At 40.2% G+C, this 20381-nt stretch overlaps 2 protein-coding genes across 2 annotated transcripts; both read right to left on the minus strand.

Moving 5' to 3' along the window:
• Nucleotides 1-266: 266 nt before the first annotated feature.
• tnip2 (TNFAIP3 interacting protein 2) lies at nucleotides 267-3532 on the minus strand. The gene is made up of 6 exons (XM_067499198.1): nucleotides 2823-3532; nucleotides 2231-2530; nucleotides 2012-2101; nucleotides 1632-1877; nucleotides 1377-1493; nucleotides 267-1244 (listed from the first exon to the last, which is right to left on the minus strand). Exons 1-6 carry the CDS (start codon nucleotides 3135-3137, stop codon nucleotides 978-980), a joined length of 1335 nt encoding a protein of 444 aa, XP_067355299.1. The 5' UTR covers nucleotides 3138-3532; the 3' UTR covers nucleotides 267-977.
• Nucleotides 3533-6534: 3002 nt separating this feature from the next.
• sfrp2 (secreted frizzled-related protein 2) lies at nucleotides 6535-9203 on the minus strand. The gene is made up of 3 exons (XM_067499304.1): nucleotides 8600-9203; nucleotides 8323-8403; nucleotides 6535-8067 (listed from the first exon to the last, which is right to left on the minus strand). Exons 1-3 carry the CDS (start codon nucleotides 9099-9101, stop codon nucleotides 7763-7765), a joined length of 888 nt encoding a protein of 295 aa, XP_067355405.1. The 5' UTR covers nucleotides 9102-9203; the 3' UTR covers nucleotides 6535-7762.
• Nucleotides 9204-20381: the final 11178 nt, after the last annotated feature.

The following is a 20381-nucleotide window of genomic DNA, read 5'->3' on the forward strand; positions in this document are numbered from 1 at the left end:
CAGCGAGCCCATTCAGGCAACGCTGGGAAGGGGTTTTCCACTGTGCGCAAACACACGTGACATAACTCGACACACAAACGCACTAAAAGACACGCACAAATTTAGATTAAGTAGTGCCAACATTTCCGTGGGTAGGCTGTGATCTGTGGTTTTAGCTTGAGGCTGCAAACTGTCTAATGACTAAATTAAAAAAAAAAAAAAAAGAAACATTTACACCAGGCAATAATGAAGAATATCTCAAGCTATATAAAATCACCATAAGATAATTTGTGGGCAAACAGTTTTTATTACAAAAATAACATCCACTTCGGCTGCAGTTTTTATATAAACTTTCAGAATGTGGGTCACAAACATTTTTTCCAGCTGTTAAACATTTTGATCCCATTTTGAGCCTTTTTGGATTATACAAGCAAAAAGAATAAATAGAATATACTTTTCATCTGTTATTAGGAATATATAATTAAAGAAGTATGTAAAGTTCAGGTAAAAATACACTAATAGCACCACATCAACTTAAATGTTTGGATCCAAAATAAGCTTATTCATCATGAATCTTAATCGTACATTCTGACGATTAGTTTTTTTGGCTAAATGAAAGTGCAACAGGTTTTAATTTGACACTTTGAGGTATATTAAATTTGCTATATTGCATTGACCTCCTCACCCCCACATTAATCTTCTTGCCAGAAGACAGACTAGAACAAGGCACTGGATTTTTTCTTTTTTCTTTTTTTAACTTATGCAGACTTAGAAAGGCTTGATGATATTTTCTAGCGACCTGTTTATACAGCTTCGCTTCACTATTTACAAAACATCTTATAAGTCAGTTGTTTCATTTGTAGTCAACCCTCTCCGAAATGGAAACTCCATTTAGGGTTTTTTTTTTTTTTTTTTTTTTTTTTTTTAAATGTAGTGCTGCTCGTCAGAGTTTAGTTTCTAGCAAGAGAAACTTGTCTTTTGAGTGAGTTTTGTTCCATTTATAGTTTGGCACACTCTTCCCAATGGTTCATGTATTCTACAGCGTCCTTGTCGCTGAACTTTGCTTGGCACTGAGGGCACTGCAACTCTGACAGGCCTGGGCATTCGTTCCATTCAGGGTTCGGTGTTGCTGCTGCCGCTACAGGCTGCTGCTGTGTCTCAGCAGTAGTCCTCAGTTGATGCTCTGCAGAGTCCTTGTGTCGCCCTGAGGAGATCCTGTGTCCTATGTGTACAGGACACATGGGAACCAAGTCTCTGCTAGTTCCCTGGTGTAAAAAGTGAGGTATGCACAGAGTTATGGACTGCACGAGTCACACATATGGGAACGTGCTACAAATTAATGAGTGAAGGTTTCTGTGGAGGTACTCATCCACCTCTTTGCAGGGCTGCCATCTTACCTGTTTGTGTAGCTGCTGTTTTAACTGAAAAACCTCCTCCTTGAGGTCTTCAATGCGGCCCTGTGCTCTCTCTCTGTCGGCTCGCTCTGACTTAAAGTCTTCTGTGTAGATGAGTACCTGACGGAGGAAAAAAAAACAAAAAACGTAAGTGGTCACCTTTCTTCTTAATGGTTAGTAATTAGAGCTGTGTCCCATTATAAACATGCAGGCTGATACAATGTAGGAGCAACACACAGACTATAAACTAGTACCGACCTGCTGCTCCAGTGTCTGGATGCACTCTTTGCCATGCTTCCTTATCTTGTCCACTTCTCTACCCAGCCTGTCACACTCCCTTATCTTTTCCTCCAGTAAGGTGTTGAGTCTGGAAATTTCCTGATGAAGCAACCCACTGCTGAAAGAGCCCAGCCCAGTGTTCTCCTTCAGCCGCTGACACAAACCTCTGATATAGTCCTCCCTGCTGGAGTCATACTTTTGCCACTGAGAATTCAAACTTTGTACCTAAAAATTGAGAAATTACAACAACAGTTGGATTATTTGAACATATGCTATAATCTGCTTTACATCTTTATCAGAGTGCGCAGCTGGTAATGAATGTAAGGGCAAAATAGTTGTTATAGAGCATAATAACTTACGTATGCCACTCGCTCCTTTAGCTGTTTATTTTCAGCGAGAAGTTGGCGGATTTGTGTGTTAACGTCACTCGTGTCTGAAGATTCTAATGTCTGTGGGAAGATGGTGGAATGCAAGTTACAGCAGGACCCTCGAAAAACATGCAAATCACAACTGAGTCTGTAATACGGTCTATGAAGCCTGCAGAACAACACATCCAGGAGTCACTCATAATCACACACCTCCTTAGCTCTTTGCTGCTGGAGCAGCTCCTCCACTTCTTCCCCCTTCTTGTCTTTCCCTAGACTTCCCAGCAGCTCCTGGAACACCTTCACAGTCACGGCAAGCTGGCTGCGCAGCTTGTTGGCCTCCTCCTCCAGGGAGGTGCAGAGGACTGCTCTCGTAGCCTCTGACCTTTCCCTCTCATCTAAGGCCAATCGCAGCCTCTGGATCTCCTGGTCCTTCTCGTGTTCAGGCTGACACCTGATGTTCTCCAACTCCACATCCTTCTGCCGGAGCAGCACGTTCAGCCTCTGGATCTCCTGGGAGGAACACACAGATGCAATGGATGAGCTGGTCGTGTAATATTTTGGTGCATTTATTTAATAAAGATGCTACACAGCTATCATTTCATAGTCCAGTGTTTCACTACTACATGTTACATAATCACTGGAGGGTTTGATTAGTTCCTGCTAATGGACATGTACCCATATGGGACAGACCAGTGCCACTATCCTTAGCAGTCAATGTTTGTAGATGCCTAGTATCTACAAACACACGCACACACACCTGCATGGGACAACATGTCAACATTCAAACTTTCAATATATTTACCTCTTCCTGTCGAGATGCATGGAACTCCATCTCGTTCCTCTTGTGTTTCAGTTTGCATATCTCTTTGCACAAGCTCTCCAGCAGCGACTTTGACGGCCCGATGACCACAGACTCCTTATCTCCCACATTCATGTAGATCCTCTCATATTTCCCCAACCTCGCCTTTAAATCTGTGATGATATTGTCCTTCACATTGATCTGCTTGTTCAAAAGCTCAACTTCCTGCCGAGTCTCATGATAAAGAGTATTCAGCGTGCTGTGACTCCGGGTTTTCTCCGTTAGCATGTCGTTCGTGTTTATACTGACGTTATCCATTGTAGGTTTCCACGATCGAACAGAATGACCAGCGTTTTAATAATCCAGCATTTGAAGCCCCTGCTCCTGGAACCGAGTCTCTACAAATGGACTGAGGATGTCAATTTTGTCGGAGATTTGGCGCATCAGTGTCGAGAATAATATCCCCGAAGTCTAGGGGGATTTCCTAGGGAACTTCCCCGCGTACTTTTTTGAGCTTCGTCAAACTGAGCCCTGCCTGCTCTCAAAGAGTCACCGTCACTGGGGGGCTAAGATGCCTTTGCACTGTCAGTGCAGAGGGCAGTCAAACAAAAAACCACCACAAGCACGAATTAACACTAAAAAAGGCAGAAAAGTAAATCCTACGAACACCTGGGGAAAAAAAAAAAATAGCTGTGCTGCATTCATAACCATCGGAAACCGGAACTCTCGAAGCAAGCGGCAACGCAGAAACAAAGCAGCTCATCGTGCTTCTCATTTGCAGCATTGTTTAATCCCAAACAAGTATTTTGGGGCCTCAAAGAATAGAAATCAATAAGTTTTTTTTTAAAAAAAGGGACAACCACGACAGGAAGTCCCCCCTCCCGCCCCGGGAGTCTATTTGCCAACATGAGTAACATACTGATTCAAAAGTATTAATTTTCCCACCGGTAGTTTACAGGGTTTCCACACATCCCGCCCCTCAAACGTCGCATGGGGGCATTTAAAGTGTCATATCAAATTCCCCATCCTCCAGTCATTTTGTTAGCTTTGTTCATCAGGGTATTTTACCCCCACATCTGTAAAGGCTTCATAATTGTTGCTTTTTCTCTTTAATTATAATGTAATTTTATGGTTTTCTGAGCAGTCGCAATTAGGGGCACACACCAAAGCGTATGGCTGGATTTTAGCCATTCAGACTAATACATGACTCATACAGTACAGTATATCTGATCATTGTATGGCTCTCAAGACGCCTTTAGGGGCATTTACAGTTTATAGGACAATTTCCAAAATTTCATAATCAATTATTCATGTAATCAGAAAACGTGTACTGCCAGAAAATGTGACGTTTCCATTGGTTTATCAACAATCAAGGGGAAAAAAATCCGTTTTAAATTATATTTAAAAAAAAAATCCTGCCCTTTGAGAACCTGGAACAACCAGACTTTTGGGGCAAGATTTCTGCTTCAAAACAGAGACAATTCTATTTTTTAAATCATCACAAGATAATTTTACAATGGGTTTGTGTTCCAGTTTAGTAAGTTACAGATTAGTCTGACTCTTTGTATAAACCAGTGTTAAATAAAATTGTAAAAAGATGTAACGTATGGTCAAAGAAGTATTCACGTTTTAAAGTAATGTGACCATACCTAAAAGAGGCCTTATTTCACATTTTAAAGAAAGAAAAAAAAAAATACTAGGAAGATTGATCCCTGTAACTGATGAGATAATATTTGCTTTAGGCACCAAGTTAATGTGGTTTATTTTACCCTTTTTAAAAGTAGTCAGTCCCACTGCACAGAAGCAACAACATCACCTGCTTGAGGGCTGGAATGTGGACTGTGTAGGTGCTGATCATTATCAAGTCCAAACTAGTGTCTAAACTGTAGGAGTGGACTTTCAAAGCTTCACCTATTTTGTCCACTGGGGAGTCCCTGGCTTTTATAAGTTAATTACAATGTAATGTCACATGACAGGTGAGTCATTCAAACCACCTAGTAATAGTCATGTGACAGTTTGTCAGAATCATATGAATCAAGGTGTGAAGTGGGGTCAGGGTGTAAACTTGATTTCTTCAAAAGGGCAACAATCGAGAGACTTGAATACGATTCCTCTGCCTTGTGGGACACTACGATTTATTTTAGACTCCAGTCTACACACCCCCTCTTTTGGTTTGCCACAATGTCGCACCTTAATTCATCAGCAGTGAATGTGACAGTGTGAACATCCCAGAGAAGTAAAAATGTCCAGGCCCCCCTGCTAATTAGCTGATTTGATAAAGCCCCTAAAAACTCAGATCACTAAAGTAAAAAACATGGTTGTGAGTTAAAAATACTGCACTTAAAGTGGCACTTCGAAGAGCGTTAGCTAAAAACAAACACACGAAGTACCAAAATGCAAAGTATTTTTTAAGTGTACAACGGCTCATTTCACATCAGTGAATATGAAGTTATTGGAGCCTTAATGATGCACAAATGTGGTCGCCATTTTATTGTTGTCGCTGGTTACCATAGACATCTTCACGGACTAACCTATACACTGTATATAAATCACCTTTAACATTTATTATAAATTTAAATTATTTAACAAACTGGTAGGTAGCGTCTAAATTTCTATAGTCTTAGTTATACTTTGCATACATACTTACATTTTGGTTAATAACCATAGTTACTCTTCAGAATTAGGTTTTTTAATTAATGTTATGGTAAAATAATATTTGCATGTGCAGCAAAAATCAAGATTGAAGTAGCAGATCATGAAATACTCAAATAAGGGAGAAATTGCCAAAATTGTACTTAAGGGACTCGCCATCACAGGTCTTACAATCCAATAGGTAGTTTAATTTTTAGATGTCCACACAATTGTAGCTATTTGCATAACATTATACCACAAAAGTTGCAATTCTCTGCATTACTGTTCCAAAGGAATATATTTGGGTTTTTGTACTTTTACTAACAAGCAATTTGAAGGTCACATTTATACTATTTTTAATTTTACATGCATAGGGAAAAAAGATGTGTGTTTCAGTCTCCTTTTCAGGATGAAATTTACCTGTTGGGGTATTTTAAAAATCAGTCAAAAGTGTTTTGACTAGCACAGTTACTGTACAGTAACAGCAAGTGACACATGCTTCTCAGAAACGGTGTGGGGTCAAAAGTAACACACATTTTAATAGAAATACAGACATATCGGTCTGCGGTGAAAAGCCTAGTCAATGTGTTTTGGACCCCGTTTAGTAGCTCAACACATCCATGATCAAATGAGTAATGCTGGAGGTCTCAAATTCTGAGACATATTCAACATGGTTTTCCCCGTAGGACTTTTATTTGTATTGCATAGCCCCTTGGCCCAAGCATCACGACTTACTGACTAAATCTAATTCTAAGCTTAAGACTTAACCTTCAAACAGGTCTTTAAACTTGTTAGGACCAGCAAATGGTCCTCACGTTGCCAAAAGGTTTCTAAGCCAGTTAAAGAAACTGCTCGTACATGTGTACGTGTACACGCACACACACGCGCGCGCGCACAAGCAAGCTTTCATCATCAACGTCCACTTGGTGGCGTTGTTTAAACGATAACACGCTTTATTATAAGTTTATTTCTCCATCTTAAATCTGTGGCTTTTTTTCTTTTTAAACAGTGTCTCTCTTTTTGAATATTTTCATTGATTATCTTAATAGTGAACTTTAACTGTCAGAAAATTTGAATTGCAAAGTCATATCAAACGAGTCTACAGCTTTTAATCATCATCAAAAAAAAAAAAATTATACAAGAACAGTATTTGCTATTTACACAGTAATACTTTACATTGCACACGAACGCACACGCTTGTGATTATTTGGGATTAGCACCTAAAAGCCAACTCACGTTATGAAGATGCAAACCAAAACATAATGAGTCATTTGCATAAATGTTTAAGTGAAATATGAAAAGTCTGGAGTAGAAAAATATCATACTGTGGTAGAAAAGTATGCAGTGACTTACGTACAAAAACTTTGCCAAGAATATTAAAATACTGAACGGGAAGAGAATATAGCCAGCTATCTCTCATTTTTGCTTGAGAAAACAGTAGGACAAACTCATTCTGAACATCCCACGCAGACGCACACACATCACAGCCTCACTCAAAACACCAAAATTCATCATTTTGTTGTAATACTGTGACACAAACGTTGTGATAAAATCCAAACACCTAAAGCCCAGTTGCAAGACTCTTCTTTGACCCTCATGTGAGTTTTGGAGTCTGAATGCTGCTGACCATCACACACTCTCAGAGGCCACCTCCTTAAAGTAGAACATTAATTTCTGATACCAGTAGATAAAAGAACAAAAACAAAACAACAAAAAACAGGTTAAAAGTATGACAAACTCACACCATCTGGAGGGTTGAACAGTAGGCCACATCTGCCAATGATTTTTAGAGTCAATCGTTTTAATCCTGGGTTCTTGGCTCTGCTAGTTTTCGCTCTGACCATGCAATTAGTGATTCCTCTGCACCTGGACACCAGCTGAGTGCAATTAACTGCAATTAATGAGGTGACAGCGAAGACAGCTCCTCCGGGGGGGGGGCGACACATCACTTGAAAAACATGGGCCACTAGGGGGGGTCTAATGCCCAGTGTGCAAAATGACTGGGAGTAAATGTTTAAAAGTCACAAAATCTCTTTCTGGACTCTTTGATTTACAGAATTAATGTTTTGTGTGATTTTTTCAGAGCATTTCGCCCTGCAGAAACTGGAAATCCACAAGAATTATAATTTTCGAGTGAAATAAATGTATTGGAGCAAGTTTAAGCATTGCTAATGATAAACCAATGGAAGGAATTGGAAGTGATGTGTCTTTGAAGGCCGGGGAAACATCTTAGCTGAATAATCTCTAACCTGCAAACCAACCGTGAAAAGCTCAACTAAAAGTGATGGTGCAGTTTCTTCTGCTTATCCTTCCTAGCACTGCAGTTTGCGGATGCTGCGGGAAATCCTCTTAAATTCACGCTGTCCTTTCTGCCAGCGCTTCAGCGAGGTGATGACCAGGTGGCCGTCCATCTTCTGGCCCATGACCAGGTAGGCAGCGTTGATGTCGTTCATCTCATCGCAGATGCACGCCAGGCCATTCCTCAGCCACAGCACTGTCTTCTTCAGGTCTCGCTCGGTCACGCCGTTCATCTTGTAGATGGTCTTGCTCTTGTTCTCTGGCACAATCTTGGTGTCCCCGTTGATGTAGGAGATCTCCTTGACCTTGATCTTCAGAGCTTAAGGCATGTAGAAGATAGAGTAAGGACTGGGGAATAGCATCACTTTCACAGAGATTTTACAGAGCATCATTTGGAGCTTTCCTAATGACATCTGAACTCAAAGCCCATTTAAACAGGATTCGGTGCTAAAAATGTTGCAACACCACAAAGGAAATATAGTGAGAAACCGTGATCACAATATGAATCATCTCATGAGACTTTATTGCAATAAAACTCTCGTTAAAACTCGTGAGGAAGTGTGGGTGGACTTACCAAAGTCATTCTTACACAGGTTGTCAACTATTTCGTTGTCGTTTTCATCCGTTTCCTTGCAAGCATCGCATACTCTGGGCACTAAAGCAAACAGGTAACATTCAGTGAAGAAATCCTTAAGAGAACCATGTTAGAATGAATTTTATTTTTATAGATTGTTGTATACATTCTTCTTGTGCCAAATATGAGCACATGAATAGTTCATTCATGCATTTTATGACGCACGCACTTTCTAAATGACCTTGGAAATAGTACTTTAACTTTTGCAAGAGCTCACCTTCTTTGGTGACTGGCGCAGGGCTCTCGATGCTTGCAAGAGGTATGCACAGGTCGTTGTCGAGCGGGAATCGGTCGCAGTCCAACATCTTCGGCCAGGGAAACCCGAACGCGGACATGACGGGCGCGCAGCCGAGTTTGACGCTTTCACACAGCGACCTGCACGGCTGTATAGGCTCGTCCAGCTCGTCCAGACAGACAGGAGCGAAAAGGGAGCAGAGGAACTTTCTTGTGTCTGGGTGACATTGCTTCTGAATCAGCGGGATCCACGACGAAGCTTGCTGCAGAACTTCGTTCATGGTTTCGTGTCCGAGCAGGTTCGGGAGGCGCATGTCCGTGTACTCTATGTCGTGGCACAGGAGAAGGCTCGCAGGGATCGGCTTGCAGTTATTCTTTTTGTGAAATAACTCATGCTGGCCAAAGCTGTACAACCCGTGGATGGTTTCCATGCAGGATATTGTTATCATGCACAAGACAGTCAGTGGAGAAATAACGGCTCTCATTTTGTTTGCGCGTAAAAGTTGCAAAGTATAAACCGGGTGATTTGTTAGGGGCTGTTGAGCATCAGTCCGCGTGGACTGAGCCTTTGACACTGGCCAGCTCCTATTGTAACAGGAGCTTTTTTTTTCTAGGCATGTTTGGGAGGAGTCTGTATGTTGTGCATAGAGACCTCTCCATTCAGCACACTCAGGTAAACCATGAAGATAAATTTGGCCCCCAGCTTAAAAAACAACCTCTTTCTTGTGGCCCCTCAGAGATTTTTGGATTCTAATTATCATTTACAATATTTTATCACCAGTCGTCTATATTTCATCTATTGACTTTTATGAAAACCATAATAAAACATGTCTCCGGGTTTTCCTTGTACGCCCAAACCAACAGCAATATGCCCAAAGTGATTTCTTAAGTTGCTGTTTTAGACCAGTGCTGTAAATAAAATAAATAGATTGGAAGTATTGTCAGCCTTTTGGGGCCTTTTGCTGTGTTCAGTAGAGCGTTCATTTTCCAACATTAGGGGTCCAGCGGGGGAAATCCTCTGGGCAGGTCTGCAGGTTCATACCAGAAGTGAAATATGGTTTGCCATGGTGTGAGAAGCAGACCTATACCCAGCACACCCAGGGGTGAAACCAAATCTACTCCCCCTCCCCAGCTCTGCAGCTCTGGCTCACATCCATTCTCAGACCCCCTTGAGCTACAGTCTGGTTTGTGCACAGCAGCTTGGTCCTTCTCAGACTTGACCTTCCTCTTCCTCCACAGAAGAAGTTGAAATCAGCATTTCAAGTCTTGAGTGCAAGGCCTGGGGAGTTTCTTGCTGAAAGGGTTGACTTACCCATTTACAAAAGCACATTTTCCAGTTTGCTTGTGGCATCTCTTACTCAGACTCTGACATATCTGTCACCACGGCTTGTGGTGCCACCACAAACAGTGAATTTGTGTTGCTCAACACACTAAGAAGAATGTCTTTTCCCAAAAGCAATGAATTGATGAACATTAATTTGTGCCAAAACACATCTGGTGTGCATACTGCCACTTGTTCATTCCTGTATCAGCACTGCTCTGTGTTTCACAATCTAGTGCCCTCCTCACTCCACAGCTCCCTCAATCATTCAAAAATGTCGAGTCACTTTTTAAATACAATAAAAATAATGTGAATGGAAAACACTGATGGCTTATTTGATCTAAATTAGATCTGTCATAAGAGTTTATTGCTCTGCTTGTGCCAATTTATTTTTTATTTTTTTTGCAGAAGTGAGCAAGCAGGATTTTTTGGCAAGACGTCCCATTTCAATTGATATTCTTTCAAACCAGAACAAGGCAGAATTTGAAAAAACAATTTGGTGAAACTGACATGTATAAATAGTTATGAATAGTGCTTAATACTTATTAATACTGTATCCAAATGTCATTCAGTCACAATTGTATTTTACAAATTAGGGGTAAATAAATTTGAGGTCAATTGCTGATTACCCTGAATAATGTCCTGATGTCCTTGTGAAGACAGTGGACAGTGAGGTGTGTTGTACTGTCCCTGTCTACCGGGATTAACAGCTTGAAGGAACAGAGATGTAACAGGCATTAATTGCTTTTATAGGGCGACTCCCCCCTCGTATTCCCTGTGCTTCAAAGAGTGGAAATCGTAGGGGCACTGATGGCCATTTAAGGTCTCGAGCCCCCTAATAACCTGCCAGACAGCTGGCTAAACTGTACCTGTGGTGTGGCAGGTCACATGTTAACCGTGTGATCGGCCGCACGCTCATCATACACATACACACCGGCTGTGCAGCATTTGATCACACTAATCACACACAAATCACACTGAGCATAAGGCTTTTTGTGTCCAAATGCAGCTTCTATTAACTATAGAGTTTCACAGACAGTCGGTTTGGGAGAGAGGTAAGCTGATCCTAGGTCGTGCTCAAAGCCACCCCAGCAGGTTCTCATTACAACTCTGTGTGAAACTGAGACACAGCTTGTCAGACCTACTAGTCCGTCTATAGCTCGGCAACCCTTCACTCTTACTCTTTTCCCTACCAACATTTTCCTTCTATTTTTCTCCACAAAGAATCAATGGTTAGACCACTGTCAAAAACAATCACGGAGTGTATGGGCCGAGTTCACATGAAAGTCAAAACCCCAGTGGAAATATTTAAAGGAATCAATTTATTGAATGTTCATGCAGACTCCCCTCACTTTGACGAACATCAAAGCCATCAGGATTGTTGTAATGTAAACCAGGACCATGCTTTAGGAGAATTCTGGGTCTTTGCAGATTCTTCGCAGTCCACTAGGCCCCGTATAGGATCTTAGTATCAAGGGAAAAATTAGTTTACGGCTTGAAAATTGTAGAACAATGCCAATACTTCCATTAAACTTACTACAAATGTGGTACATGTGGGCATTAAACATAACACAGAGATGGTATTTAATGATATAACTAATTATTTAGAAGATCCTAACTAAAGAAAATACACAAGGATTTAACCAAAGGCCTTTACTTGTCTTCCACAGCCCCCTGACTGCCAGCTGAGAATCAACTACAGAACTCTGCAGATTGTCCTGAAGTGCACTAATCAGCTTGTTAACTTGAATCATTCCTTCTGCATTGACAGTTGGAAAGGGATTGAACTCATCCATGAGGAATTAATCTCGTTAGAGCTCCAGAGTCATATATATATTGTTCTTGATAGGCTTAATTGTTGTTCCTATTGTACAGGCCTAATTGGCTTAGAGTAAGGTTTCAGAGCAGCTGTGGGACACATAGACGCTCAAGCAGAAATATGTGCACTGTGTGGAGCGAAAGAAACTTTTCTGTGTATTACTAAATAAAGCATGGCGGAGCTAAAATGTGGATTCAGAGTCGGTCAGTTTGTTTTGCTGTTGGCAGACTTTGAGCTAAACAACGTGAGCCCGCTTTTGACAAATGCGCATCCAGATTTGTGTTTCAGTGTTTAAAAAAGTTGTGTCACTGTACCATATAACTCAGCGCTGAGCCAGGCAGGTTTACGCTCGCAGGATGTCTGTGGATCAGTGTGACAAGCAGATCCTTCTGTAGTATCCTGCTCTTTGACCTCTGGCTGGTACTGAAGCTGGAGGACTCACACTGTGACGGGCTCTCAGGGGTGTTTTACAACTCAGACTAAAGTACAAGCAGCCCTGTTGTTGGATAAGTGCTTTCGAATCACCTGATCTCCACCTCACATGGAGAAAGGGAACTCACAGACACTTCTGCACATTCCTTTTAAAAGGGATGCTGTACTTTTTTCTTTCTACATGAGCTTTAGCTCAATCATTTATGAATCAATCAGAAAATGTTTTAAAAGGTTTTAGAATTAGAAGTTTGACAAAAGCACTACACTGTAAATAAGTTCAAGTTTGTTCACCTGCTGCCATGAAAACAGAATTTAACTGAATCTGGGTTTAATATGAGTTTTGAAAATGTCAATTATTTAATTAGCTCAGTTACAGTAAGTTAACTGACCTGGAGAAGAAAAGTTAAATGTAGTTATCAACTTTTAGTCACGTGGTCATTCTGATTCATTTATTTTGTTTTTTTACATTTATAGATACCAGCTCTTTAATGTCTCTGGATTAAATTCGACACCAACCATCATCACGATTACCATAATGTTTATTATCATGAGATGAGACATACAGAAAGTTTTCATCGTGAATACTATGGAATGGACAGAAAATGTAAGAGAAGAATCCTGCTGATGATGTTTTTCTTTACCATTATGTCACACATAGCCCTAGTTACTGGGCACCAGCATGTAGTTTTAATATACACAACTCACAAAAAGTTAGGGAACTTTTATAAAATGTAAAAAGTTCATGGAATTCAAAACAAAATACCATTCAGTATTATAATATTGAATCGTATTTTGCTTTGAGTTCATGTAGAAAGCAAAAAAGAGAGAGACAGTGAAGACAGTAAGATAACATATTTAGTTAATGTCTACTAGTCATCTGTAGGCCATAATCTCTAGTTATATCATACTTATATTAGGTTTTTGTTAACTTGTTCATAAGTGGATGCTGTTTGACATGCTTTACAGCTTGCACAAATGATTTTTATTTCGCAGAATTAGTATTATCTCTGGTTGGCTATTTGTGCCCCCAGCCCACATGAAATCATCAATCATGTGATCACTTAGTTGCTCTTATACTGCGCTGTATATAAAAGTGTCACTTGATGCATAAAGTACCTCTTGTTCTTTACACAGAGGAGTTGTTTTTCCATCCTAGCTTGTCTCCAGCAAAAGTTTATTAATAGATCACTGCATTTTTAAACGATTGTGCAGTTGGACCTTGACGCTATTAAATTAGTTTAGCTACATTTATTTATTTTAATGCCTGAACTCTGCTCTAATTGCATGTTAATGTCCTTTTGATGCCCCGTTGATGAGACTTTTAATTGCACAATGAGAAAACGAATTACCTGTTAATGGGATGTAAACACAGAGGAAGACAAATGATCTCAGTCTTGAATCGTGTGTTTTAGTGTTTGCTTTCTCATGAAGTTGAGTCTTCAGATCCATTTACTTTCTTTAAAGACAGGCTCTTCATTACATGGACAAATTACGGCCGTGGCATAAGTCATGGATCATTTCCTTTTTAACAGTTTGGCTTTTGAAATAGAATCGCACATACCTTCATTGCAGGAATCTTGTGGTAGAAAACAGAAAAACTCCCCCTCTTTGTTTTTAGACATGGTGGCAGCGGGATAGCAACTGACCCGCAGTGACCCCTCACATACCAGACACGGGCACAATTTTAAATAAAGGCTTGGTATTTGTTCACAGTTGTTACACCACAACAAGGACACATTTTGTTTGTAGGTTGTGTAGAAGCAGAACAGGAGCAGACTTTATACCATTTTCAGCCCAAACTCCACAAACAACCTCTGCTCAGTCCAAACTTCAGCTACTCAGTGACATGTAGCAGGCTGAAGCACTGAAGAATGAACACCACCATCAAAACATTACTCACTCAGACAGAAATCTGCTTAAAACAGACAACACTACTCCAACACAATCTTTCTTTTTCCATTTTTTTGTTTGTTTGTGGAATATTTGTTTTGATCCGTCACAGCAAAATGTTTTTGTTTCACTACTACAAGTAAGACTGATAAGTCCATGTAGCTTAAGTAAATGTAATTTAGGGAAATTTTACCCAGATACCCCTGACCTACCAAAAATTACAAATATGCATGAATGCACTTAGTATACACTTTGTTTTCCAGGAAATTTCAGTGTCCAGCGGAATTCAAGTTATCTCCATCTACATTTAGTTTGAAATGTTTTGCTGTTTTGTTCATATTAGATCTGAAGAAAAAAATGATTTACCGGAATGATCCCCGGTACCAGCTATATGAGTGTCTCTGGGCAAGACACTGAACCCCCAACAGCCCATTCCCCTCCCCAGCTGGGCAGTGCCGGTCCAGGCCCGGTAGAAATTGGGGAGGGTTGGGTCAGGGAGGGCATCTGGCGTAAAAACTGCCAAATCAACATGCGGACAAAGATCCGCTGTGCCGACCGTGAACTCACGGGATAAGTCAAAAGGACAAAAAAGTAAAATCCAAATATGCTGAAAATGCAGTTGCCTTGGTAATAAAGTATATGTAACAACTTTGGAATATAACAAGAATGAAATGAGTGATATATTACAGTTCAGTGCTACTACTGTTTGTAATGATCTTATTGTTCACTCAATAAGAATCCACAACAGTGCATCCTGTTACACTCATACGAATGCACCAGTTACATTGATGTATACTGTCATTAATGATCACCGTCCAAACAGTCAATCATGTGACAAATGGGGGGTGTATTTAATAACCCTGTGGTAATAATGCAGATCTGTAAAGCTTGTGGAGCACAGATTCATGTCAGAGGCAAAAGGCAGAAAACTGAATAAGGTCAAACAATACATTTTTCCTTTTAGCCCAGTCTCTTTGGCCCAAATTGAAAAGACTGAACTAGATGAAACTCATCACACTCATACAGGCTATATTTCACCTCTAAACCTGTGCTGTGTACATAATTTCATACTACTCAGTGTTTTCCATCGTATGATGTCTGGGATATCACTGACTGTTTTAAGTCGACGTTTTCATCCTAGAAGTAAATGCTTTTGTAAAAGTGTCATCCAGTTACATTAAATCATCTAATTGACCAACAAACACGTCATCATTGCTTTCCTGTTGTTTTTATATAAAAAAAAGCAACATTAAACCCCCACATGCTGAATTCTCCTACTGTGGTAACACAGGAAAAGAAACGAGGGAATAGCCAAGCCCTTTATTATTCTTAAACACACTCCCAGAAGAGAGTGAGTTAGCACTGACTTACAGTGGCAATCACTACAGCACATCGCATGTGTGCAGAGGCAGATGGAACACGCCGGAGGCAGTGCACATTAAACCTGCAGAGTCCTGCTGTGAGCTGGAGGAAAACACCCAGAGTTATCCTAAACTCTTTTGGGAGACACACCACTGCACTTAAACACTTCCCTCACATTAACTAAATGATGGCTCCCCTTTCACGTCGAGGGCTTTTCCATTCTCAAACACGACCAAAAAGAAAAACATTCCCCTTCACTGTGTCTCTGCCTCATATACCGCCAGATGTTACCTAGACACTATGTGATGATGCATCCAGTGTATCCAGTACAGGTTCGCATATAACTCACAAATTCACGGCATGAATCTGCATTAAGACACTGGAATAGTAAGCGAGATGTGAAAAACCTCGGCCAGTGTCCTGATGGTCCCTTCTGTCTCATTTTGCTCTGCGCACACACTAGCATAATATCCATCCATGCATCCATTAATTTAACCCTTTCCTGTTCAGGGTCACAAGGCTCTAGAGCCCATCTGTGCTGTCACTGGGTGAGAGGCAGATACCCCCTGGACAGGTTGTCAGTCTTTTTCAGAACAAGTCTGGCATTGCATGTCTTAATGAAACAAAATCAAGGTTAGGTTGTTGTTAGGCAGCAGAAGCTCAAGTCCTCCAAAGTTTGTCAAAGAAGAGTGGGTGAAAATCCACCACAGCCACGTGAAAGACTGACCTCCAGTTAGTCTGATGTGTTTGGATACATTTAGTGCCACTTAAAGGGGGGGAAAATACTTTTTTCATTCAAGTATTTGATAGCTTTTATGCTTCAGAAAATACAGTTATTATTTAAAAACTGTATTTGTGTTTACTCCCATTCTTTATGGTACATTTTGTTAACTCAAAAAATCAAGAGAAGTAACTTTTATCTGTAATTCCTGGACTAATGCTGTTTACTTTCATGTTTGTCACTGCCTGCTTCTATACCTACCGTAGATTCCTTCTATATAACAGCTGCATATGTACTGTAGCTCTCTATGTTTATGCACTGTGTATTCATGCATTAGCAAATGCAGCCACATTCTTTGCACATGTCTGTAAAGTAAATGGTTTAAGTGCATTCTTTATGCTTTTACCCTCTGCAGACTATCCTCAAAGTGAAGGGATAAAATGAGCTCCACATGGGACACTGCACATAGTCCTGCACCACCACTTTCATGAGCCTGGGAAACACACACACACGCACACACACGCACACACACACACACTGCTTCCCTTCCCACTGCACCCTTCTATCTCCCACATCTCTGTCTATGGTCCTAATTGTTTAATACCAACTTCCCCGTGCAGCCAAAGCACTAATAGGTCCATCAAAAAAACTGCTGGGGCCTCTGAATCTTGTTACCCCTATGCAGATTTTACTGGTCAGTGGATGAACTCATGCTACTTACCACCTGTGTTTATTCCACATGGTCAGTGTGGCTGAATTGTGTATGAGAGTGTGTGTACAGAACAGTAGTGGTTTGGTTGTGGTTCCTTTTAGGGTCTGTTTGTTTAATCTGTGTGTCCTTATTTAATGCATCCTTTTGAAGTTGGACATAAAGAAATTCAAGCTGTTCTTCTGCACTGTACATATACCTTCAATGGCAGCAAACATGTACACAGAGCTGGCACCACTAGGATGACTGACACTTGTGTGTCCTGTAACGTTTATCTACCTGACACACACAGACAGACACCCAGTGAACAAAAAAGAAGAAACATGTTTAGGTTGGAAAAACTTGACCCTAAAGTTGTTTGACCTCTTTCATCCTCCTGAAATGGATGGGCTCTTTTTGGAATAGAAGGGAGGAACGCTGTCACTGCCACCTCGTTTACTTTGTGTCAGACACAGGAGTTTGAACCTGAGGTTGGGGTATAAATCTCCACCCTCCCGTCACCCTTGACATTCTGTTCCCAGATGGGGCCTCCCCTGCTGTGGACTCAGCCCCAAAGGGGCCTGGCATCTCAGCAGGACCCATCCATCAGAGAGAATCAGACCTCTTATAGAGGGAGCAGAGGCCCCTGCAGGAACACCTGCCCTTGTGTTTTCACCTTGTGCCTAAAACAACCCCCACCCCCTAAATGCACTTCATCCCCAAAGTGTTTCTCTATGAGGGTAGAGGTCAGTTGAGGCCATGAGACAACTTTGCATGTTGAAAGACGCTATTTTAGTCTGACATTCATGCTCGCGTCTGTGCTTACATTTATTTGGCTGCATATTAAAGGAGGGTCAAACACTGCTGTGTTAGGCAGAAACAAGAAACTAATGACACAGTGACGGTAGCAAAAACAACAAAACACCGTCAAAACATAAAAAATTTAAATGCATCAGTTTAAAACATGAATATAGATGAAAATTAAAAAGGAAACCTTCAAAGAACAAATCAATCCCCTTGGAAAGAAAAAGAACACTACCCGCACTAAATGCGAACATTTATACAAAAGAATCATACTCCTCCCATTTTTGGTCCATCTGTTTTATATATTGTGGCTAAAAAGCATCGCTGATTTGATTGGTCCCAAATGTGACGCTTGAGGCTCCTTCATACATCCAAAGCCTGTTGACCCTCCTTCTCCTGCCCTTCACCAACAAGCCTTGCGTCCCCTCTCCCCACTTGTGTTTAAGGGGCTCCAGGCCTGATAACATGTGTTTGTGTGTGTGTGTGGGAATGAGTCTTATCCTGGTCAGTTTGTGAGGTTTTCTGCCCAATTTGGCTACTTTTTCCTTCATTAGGCAGGTTAAAATTGATTTACATAGGTTATGCTACTGCTTTGTGCCATTTGTGTCAGTGTAGTTTTCACTTAAGCTTTACTCCAGATTTCTTTGTGATATCTGAATTATAGTTGCCAGTACAGTCAGCAGTGCACAGCAAACAAGAATGTTGTAGCACATTTCGAGTTGATCTTACGTAGCCCCAGCGAAAATCCATTCCTTGATGAAAATTCTATGAAAAAAGCTACGTGAGTATCAAGGTGGCTCTGAAATGTTTTAGACCCAATTAACCCAATTACTTTTTTCTAGAGTGTTGGCTAACATCTAAGTTTAGTGTCCAGTGCTTAACCATGTACAGCTGAGGATTATAACTAACCCTCTTGTTGCAATATTTCAATTTCCTGTTTTTGTTGCTTTCCTTCCAGTGCAACTCAACACACTGTGACACACTGTTGAGTGAAACACAAAAAGGGAATTTTATATTTAGTAGACCTTAACTTTGGAAGACTGAGACACTGCTAAAACCTTTTATTTAAAAAAAAACTTAAAAGCAGATCTCTTGATGTCAAATCTGAACAGGAGGAGTGATTACAACAAGAAATACCTCCTTCAGTTACCATATGGGAGCCTGACTGTTATTTTAGGACACATTTGGAAAAATTGTGAACCCGTCCTATAAAAAGGAAAGTTGGAGAAAGTGAAATTTTAAAAAATTGCTTAATTAAGTTAATGCAGTTACCGAGGTATAAAAGCACTTTATTAGTTCTGCATTCAAAGTTATATAATCACATTTACACTTTATGGCAAAATGCCCCATAGTATTATATTCTAATATATATATTACAATTAAGTTTTAATTACTATGAATTCACGTAAGGGTTCAAACTAATATTACTAGCTATGTAACCGTTGAATTGTTTAAAAAAACATTATAACAAAATGCTAAAATAACAAAAGTCTAAATTGTGTGATCTGTGAGCAGAGGTCTAAATGGAAATACTGCAAAGTACAAGTACCTTGATATAACACTTATTTTACATGTGTTCAGTTACTGACACTTATACAAATTTATAAACTGCTCATTTATACCAACTTGGCCTGATATATTTGAAAGCTGCTGTTTTGTTTGCCTCAATGAAAAATCAGTTGCTGAACATATAAAAAAAATGAACCTCACTAAGAGTCTGGAGAAAATTTACAAAGCAATATGCTCCATGTTACCATCCCCACTTCAAAACCCTTGTTCCCGGCTCTCCTCAGCTATCCAACATGATGCTTGTATTAATTTCCATTAGGAACAGGCACAGAATTGCTCTCTGGTATACATCGGACCGCACACTTGTCAAACATCTGAAAAGCATAGAAAGGATGTTCCACATGGTTCTGATAAAAACAGAGAGGTGAGCTATGGTCACTGAGCGCAGTTTACTTGTTCCTGTTCTGTGATTAATTCTTTATATAAACTGCATTGGGATCTTTTTGTTAGCATTATAAACGACTGCGGGAAAAATGTCTCCATTAGATAAGTGATAAATTTGGCCACTATTACTAATAAATTATGATGACTGACTTCTCTTTCTTCTGGTGTCAAAGGCGCCCCACTCTGTGTTGGGAGAGAAAATGGGAACATTTGGATTGTTTCCAGCTTGCAAATGAAGCATGAAGTACGTCCTTAGTGCGAAAATATTTATATAATCTTTCAGCAGCACAGCTTAGATTAACTTTATAGGCAGGTTTAGGCTCTGCACATATGTTGATTGTCTGGAGTCAAAGGGGCAACTAGTGATTTATGACACTGAAGATGATGATTTATGCTTTTGCACAATGCTGCAGCAAAACTGTAAACATGTTCTGGCTCTCATTTAAACCCAAAACTCATCTACATTCAGTCAAAACTTGATCAGCATAGATTTAAGTCTCGAACTACCTAACAAGCAACTTGTTACCAGTGACACAAATATTTTTAAGCAAGTCTAGTAACAGATCTGTAAATGTTACCAGACACTTAAAATACTGCATATTGATTTCAGGTATTTAGCAATATAATTTTTGAATGCATGAAAATATGAGTGAATGAATATGAAAAATATGCTTAGGTGAAATGCAATAGAATTACTGGAATGAGCTGCATATATTTTCATCAATCTATAATTGGGACCATTTTCATGTAAAGAAGACCTCAAAAGACCCTTTTG

Source organism: Channa argus, chromosome 3 (genome assembly GCF_033026475.1).
Source record: "Channa argus isolate prfri chromosome 3, Channa argus male v1.0, whole genome shotgun sequence".
NCBI classification, from domain to species: Eukaryota; Metazoa; Chordata; class Actinopteri; order Anabantiformes; family Channidae; genus Channa; species Channa argus.

Coding starts and splice junctions, on each gene's coding strand:
- sfrp2 (XM_067499304.1), bottom strand. CDS start 9,101: ATGAGAGCCGTTATTTCTCCACTGACTGTCTTGTGCATGATAACAATA. Junction 8,404..8,599: donor TGCGCCAGTCACCAAAGAAG/GTGAGCTCTTGC, acceptor TGTTTGCTTTAG/TGCCCAGAGTATGCGATGCT. Junction 8,068..8,322: donor CCTGTGTAAGAATGACTTTG/GTAAGTCCACCC, acceptor ACATGCCTTAAG/CTCTGAAGATCAAGGTCAAG.
- tnip2 (XM_067499198.1), bottom strand. CDS start 3,137: ATGGATAACGTCAGTATAAACACGAACGACATGCTAACGGAGAAAACC. Junction 1,494..1,631: donor TCCAGACACTGGAGCAGCAG/GTCGGTACTAGT, acceptor TTCCTCCGTCAG/GTACTCATCTACACAGAAGA. Junction 1,245..1,376: donor AACAGCAGCTACACAAACAG/GTAAGATGGCAG, acceptor TTTTTACACCAG/GGAACTAGCAGAGACTTGGT.